At 41.2% G+C, this 6,851-nt stretch overlaps 1 protein-coding gene across 1 annotated transcript; it reads right to left on the bottom strand.

Annotated features, from left to right (window-relative positions):
• Nucleotides 1-641: 641 nt before the first annotated feature.
• On the bottom strand, nucleotides 642-6,736 carry amer1 (APC membrane recruitment protein 1). Its single transcript, XM_080780329.1, has 2 exons — nucleotides 6,637-6,736; nucleotides 642-4,961 (listed from the first exon to the last, which is right to left on the bottom strand). Exon 2 carries the CDS (start codon nucleotides 4,835-4,837, stop codon nucleotides 1,934-1,936), a length of 2,904 nt encoding a protein of 967 aa, XP_080636455.1. The 5' UTR covers nucleotides 4,838-4,961; nucleotides 6,637-6,736; the 3' UTR covers nucleotides 642-1,933.
• Between the last annotated feature and the right edge of the window lie 115 nt (nucleotides 6,737-6,851).

The following is a 6,851-nucleotide window of genomic DNA, read 5'->3' as shown; positions in this document are numbered from 1 at the left end:
ACACAAGATTTTCAAGCGTGGCTGACTTCAACTATATTAGGTCTATATCCATCTCCAACATTGGCGAATGGGCTGGGCAACAAAATAAACATGGACACCATAAAACCCCAAGTGCAGTCATTATCAAACTGTAAAAAGCCAAATTTCTTCTGGGACTACTGACACTGGCCATTCAATCACAGTCAAAATCAAATTCATTGGAATCCATTAAGTATATATTTCTTCCCCCATATTAAAATGTTATATAGATATCATATGGTGGATGATATATGGGGTCACTGGTTTCCAGATGTTAGACCATGAGCCATACATTACCTTTTTAAGCCAGGTTGTAATTCAGTGTCCAATACACGTTTTCAGATAATAAACTTTACAAAGAGCATAGATTCAATACCTCCATGAATTTTCACTCATTGGTGTAATTGGAGCTGAGCAGTGACGAACCATTGAACATTCAAATTCATAGTGTAAATGTAAATTCATAGTATATGCAGCTGCTCAAATAAAGGTCTATCTGTTCAAATCTGGGCATCTGGCAAAGTTCAAATTGCATTACGTATCGGCTAAGTAATGCATTTTGAACTTGGCCATAGGCTAGGTCCCTAACCCGGCATGCACGTCCTGAAAATGAAAGGTTTGCATACATTTTTCATGTGATGTTTATTTTAATGTAAGGCAGCCCTCTACAGAGACAAAACTATATCTGATATCTTTCCCAAACAATTACCTAAACATGATGAGCATAATCTAGATACAATGGGTGGGTGGGGGAGGGGGGTATTCCATCAAAACAATCATGTAAAATGATACTGGCAGTACAAATTCAAAGACGTTCAGACAATTTCTCACTATAAAATAAAAGCACATCCTGATCTCACAACCAACACAGGTTATTGTTCAGTTGTTGAGAGTTTGAATGAAATGATAATTGATGCTTTTCTGGACAATATCAGAATACTTTGCCATCTGATAGATCAGTAGCAGGACAGGTAAACAAATATGAGGCACATGTAGAATGGTGCATTTCAGAAGCACATACACATGCTTTTTTCAAAATTATGGTGCATTTCTTTCCACATTTAGGTCCAATAAAAGCTTCCCAGGGCAAGGGGCCAATTTATACATATTTAAAAACACAACTACAAAAAAAGAAATATTTCTATTTAAATGAAACTGTAACCAAGCAGACACATCACCTCTATATTGGAAACAAGATGCATCAACAACACTAAACACAAACGCACTGTGGCATTTGGTATTGTGCGTAAACCTTGGCCAGCCCTGGGTGGCTGTGCAATGGAAAGCAGACTAATCAATACCAAAATAAACATAGCATAGCAGTAGCACTACCATCAATAACTGGATATTGAGGCTATGCAATTCTAGTGCAATTGGATATCTTAATGAGATGCAAACGGGAGCAGTTCAATAAGAACACAAAACACACTACTCGCCAAAATACTTTCAAACTGACAACGAACCATATGTTTGTGATCTGTGTGAGGCAAGCAAAGCAAATACAATTCATCCCTTTTCCATTTTCATACCATGGAGAGGCCCATTACACTTTATGCAGCATGATGGCACAGAAGCCTCTGCAATGTTTTCCATAGCCTGCCTATCGGTGTAAAAAATAAATTTGCTGTGCAAATGCAAGTAAAGTAACAAGACAATCATTTCATAGGTAAGATACAAGACACTCATCGGGACATCATAAAAGCTTAGATGAATGCCAACTTGAAGAATGAGCTCCCTTCAATTAACGGTTGCCTGCCTCTACAGTATTTAAGTTATTGTTGTAGGCCAGGGGCGCAACATATCCATAGGTTTTCCTGCTTCACTGATGAAGTCAATTTCCTCTTCAGAAGCACCTCGATTTACAGCAACCAATTGAGGCATTCCTTGGGCAACAGCCACTGGTCTATTTTTGCCATTATTGACTATATGACTGGGAGTTCATAGCAGCCGAGTAAAAAGTATCCTCATCTCCAACATCTGATGCTGAAACCGCTGTCACCAACATATCTTCTCCCAACATATCAGAAAAAAGGAGGGAGTTGTGAGGTAAACAAGGATCTGCTTGCAGTGGAAGATGACATTGTCTGTTACAAAGCTCTGCACTCTGTGAAATAAAATCACAGGAGGAACCCAATATTGTGCGTTTTATTTGGGTTTGACCGAGACCGTGCATTTGTTCTGCTATTTTTCCATCAGTTTTTGGTGGACTTAAAGTCCTTGCTGTCTCTGTCTGCCATGATAAAAGCATGCTGCTATCGTCTCTGATTTCAGAAGTCAACATGTGTCCATTGTTTCTATGGTGTTGAGAGGATTCTCTTTTGGAGACTTTTTCAGTTTCAGGACAGGCGACAATAGCTGCACTGCTCCCTCTGTATTTGTCAGCAATCTTTAAATCCAGGCTCTCTGTGTCAAGAGATCTACTTCTCTTATCTAGACACAAGGGACTCATCGACTGATTGACTCTTGTAAGGCTAAGGTGGCGGGGGAGACTAGCAATGGCCCAAGTATTGCTGAAGAGACTCTGTTCATACAGGTCTAACATTTGATAGTCAGCAAATGCATCTTTTTGCAGGTAGCTCTCTTCAAACTGTTGATAGGGCGATGTAATGTCCTCTTCCATTTCCATTTGAAGTTGTTCATCATATTCACCCTCATTATGCATGTCGACTACATCAAAGGTGACAATAGGAGGTAAAGCCTGCATATTCTGGGCAAAGGACGAATGCGTGTCCAAGCCATCCATGCTACCAGGTGAGCTACTCAACAACTGGGTGTGTTTAGTGTAGTCTACAAGGGCTTGTGAAAAGCAAACCGTCTGTCCATAATCCAAATCACAAGAAGTTTTGGAAGCATTATTTCTGTATAGTAGAGAGAGAGCCTGGTTTTCCTCTTGATGTGCTTTTCTCTCACAAAATGTTTCAGATGAGAAGGGATCAAAATGTAGGTCAGATGCACTCAATAATGATAGGTTGCCATGTCTTTTCTCACACTCAGCATTTATAGATCTCGATGTCTTTTCCACTGGGGCAGGCATATTTCTCTCTTCATCAAAGGCCTCTGGATTTATAGTATTTTTATTGAAAGATGCTTGATGTGCTAAATTCAAATCAACGGTCTCATTTAAGTTACTCTCTTGCAGACCTCTCGAGTATGGCGGCAACTCTTTGGATTGCTTACCCATGCAATACATTTCTGGAGCCAGAAAATCTTGTACTTCATAGAGCTCAGCACCTATCATTTGTAAATGATGAGTCTTGGGCACAAAGGCAGAACCTTTCCCATCTACTGGTTCACCTAAATACTTGCATGGCTCTGCTTTGGGAAGTTTTGATTGGTTTTCATAACATGGGCTGATGAGGCTGTCATCAGGCGCAAACAGTTCATAGAGGGCATCACCACTGTAACTGTCTCTTGGTAATCTATCTGTTCTTATTCTGTCAACCTTTTCTTGTCCCTCCTCATCTGGTCCTGGAGTTGTTGAATCATAGTAACCTTCATCGCTATTTGGAACAGATTCTTGATGCTCACTCAGAGGAGTCAAAACATCAGCCATAGAAGATGTATCTGTGCCTGTGGCTCCAGATTGCAGTACACTGTTACTGCTCATTAAGTCCAAAAGATGAGAATCTGATAGTTCTTCAGTCAAACTTGCACTGCAGTCCTTGTTGAAAGTATAGCCCATTTCCTCAGCAGCTGTATTTCCCCAAAGGTCAGGGAGGCTATCCCCACCAAAATCATCAGGAGAGGCCATTTCTTCACCCCCACCCTGGTAAGTGAGGTAACAAGATGTCCTTTTCCCGGCATTTCTGCTCCTTTCTCCTGAGACGGTGCTCTCTGCTATACTGTCATCATCTTGGTCTGCAATTATATCACCACAGCCAGTGAGTGAATCAAAACTCTTCAGCGAGGCGACCTCTCCGAAAATGAGGTTGAGTTGATCCGATGAGCCAATAGGCTGTTGGCCCTTCAATTTAGGCTCTGGGGTCATTTGAAGTGATGGACAAGAATCACTGCGTGCTCTGCGACCCTCATGTCTGTTGGAAACCTCTGCCATCATGTTCATCCCCTCCATTTGATCAACAAGCATCTGATCCTCAAGCAAAGACTTAAAACTTCCTTGCCTAACCGTAATATTCTCCAACGTCACATCGACGTCAATACATTCAGGGACAATATTTGCACCACATACGGCAATTGTAAAACCAGGCACATTGGGTTCAGACAAGCTGTCCAGGCACTCCGTGACATATTGGTTCATGTTGTCCTGGACAACAGGCGCCTCTTTGTTACAGAGATGAGAGGACATTGCAATCATTTCATTCTTTTCCAGTTCAACATTTCTATGGTGTTTATGATTCTTAAGGCTGTGAAATAGGCTCCTCAGTCCCTTTTTTTGCCGGTTGAGGGACAAAGACTTCTGATCTACAGGCTGGTTAAATTCACTGTGGAACTTTGTGGAAGCCTCCTTCTGACTGTGATACTCAAAATGTCCAGCTGTAACAACTCTGCTGTCCGGATTGTCATCTTGACCTGCCTTGCTGAGTCCATCGTGTGTTTTGCTTTTGCCTAGTCCTTTTTTTGAAGACCACTTGTTCCTGCCTCCAAATATAGACGGTAAAATACAAATATTTTTACGGACTCCAAAAAACCTCAGTGCAGTCCTCCGAAACTTCCCAGGTGTTTGAGGCTTCGGAGTGGCGTGTAGCTCAAACGGAAGCGCCTCGTCAGTCTGGTCCGGACCACACACAGACAGCTGTTCACAGGCTGAAGCCAAGTGGTCGCAGTCATTTTCTAGCTTGTTTACTTTGTGAGAGGCCATGGTTACCAAATCTACAGTATGATGAACCAAAAAGAAGCCATCGTATATATGTGAACATTCACAGCCAGATTGCACGATCACAGCAGTCAAGATGTCCTCCAGGCCCCTCCACTGTAAGGCTTTCCTGAAAATTAAGACGAGATAATACGAATTTTAATGTATTGAATGCTGGAACATTTCAGATGTTATGTCTACCAATCACATTGATAGTAAGGAGTGTGCCAAGTTTGCACCACAAAAAGAACCTCAGCATGAGCATTTACATTTATACTTGCTATGCGCACTGCAGCTCGCCTGAAAATAGCCGATCTACAATCTCCCAATGCATCATACTGTGACATGTTATGAGCTTGTTGATGTGCTATTTTCAGTGTGAGGCATGATGCACAACCAAGTACTGTATAACTGGTATATTTATATGGTATATTTAGTGAAGGACTTTAATGCATGTATAGCCTACAGTGTAGGCTATACAGTATATGCATTAAAGTCCTTCACTAAATATACCATTAACTATTCTACATTTAAGTAATAACATTGTTACTTAGGGATGATAAACTGAACTACAAGGAAATAAGTGAAAATGCCACCAACAAAACATGCCATGTGTTGCAAACTCAATTAATTAGAACGTCCTAGACTTGCCACCAACATTAAATTAAACGTGATGGAAGAGCAATTAAGACCAAACGTTAACATTATCTGAACAATTAAATCAACCATATTTAATGGTAATGCCCCATTTCTCAGCAACATCATGTAACAGCAAGTCAAACAAGTTAAAACTAGGTTTTGGCAAAAAATTCTATACAGGTATTCGTCTTGCCCGGAATGTCTTTGGAATGGAACAAAATCTAAACACGCTTGTAAAAAGCATGTTTTTTATTTACCATAGAATGTACTAATTTATTCTATTCGTGTTTGTTATCATTATTAATATTTGTTCTATGTTTCCCTTTCAATTGTTTGCATTACATGGTGACCAGTCACCAGATTAGAAGCACTGGCCACACTGTTCAGCACAACTTCTGTCAAAATTCTGTGACCAGTGAAACCTTATCTTGAAAATGTGCCTGCATAATATTATATTAATACACTGGACTGGAGCAAAACACCAAATAGACGGTTTAGAACAGCCTGGGGCTACATTCTTCCTCACACTGTCCTCTGCTAGGATAGACAACGCATCGGGCCCAAACTTTAATGTCCCACTTTTCTTTTTAAATAGGCCAAGAGAAGAGACACAACACCTGCTGGCTAAAAATACGCTCTACCTGCGATTCATAAACTGTTGAAATACTGCGGTATTTTAACGCAAGACTATCAGAATAAAAGTCTAGATGGTAAATACAGATGGATTTAGCGTAATTTACCCAACACCGAAACTCAAATTGGCTAAAGCCTTGGCTTTGTTTCTCCGTATAACAGCGTCGCGCGTTGCATTTTTCAGATCTGCAATTTTCGGTAACGGTGACAAACTAGCGTTATTGCCTTTCAATCGACCCTCTTAGGCCCTAATCTGAACTCGAGCCCATACAATACAGTACATGTCCAATTGTTTCCAGCTATCTAGAAGTTGCTCGATAATAATCCCACACAGTCTGAGCTCGCGTAGTTTGCATAGGCAGTTGTGTGGTCCTGCGATAAGATGTTTTGAGAGCTTGGCTGCTAACCGTAGCTAAAACAACACGTATCTAGGCCAGGTTAGCTAACCCAGGTAAACGAGAAGAAACCACAAGAAACTGCATTTAAATGTCACGCATGACGATCAGACTGGTGTGATTAAAAAAACGACCTACCAGCAGCACACAGCTTTTACTGCTCCGACCGAGTACTGATGGTAACAATGACTTGACTTCCAAACCTCTCCTTTCAGCAGTATCCATTGATGTTGTACCACAACTTATAGGCGCGTAATAATGACGTAGTGTACCCCCCCAACACGCGCGCGCACACACGCGCGCGCACACACACACACACACACACACACACACGCACACGCACACGCACACAC

The sequence above is a fragment of the Protomyctophum bolini genome (assembly GCF_963924005.1).
Source record: "Protomyctophum bolini genome assembly, chromosome: 13".
NCBI lineage: Eukaryota > Metazoa > Chordata > Actinopteri > Myctophiformes > Myctophidae > Protomyctophum > Protomyctophum bolini.
This window is presented reverse-complemented; position numbering and strand designations above follow the sequence as displayed.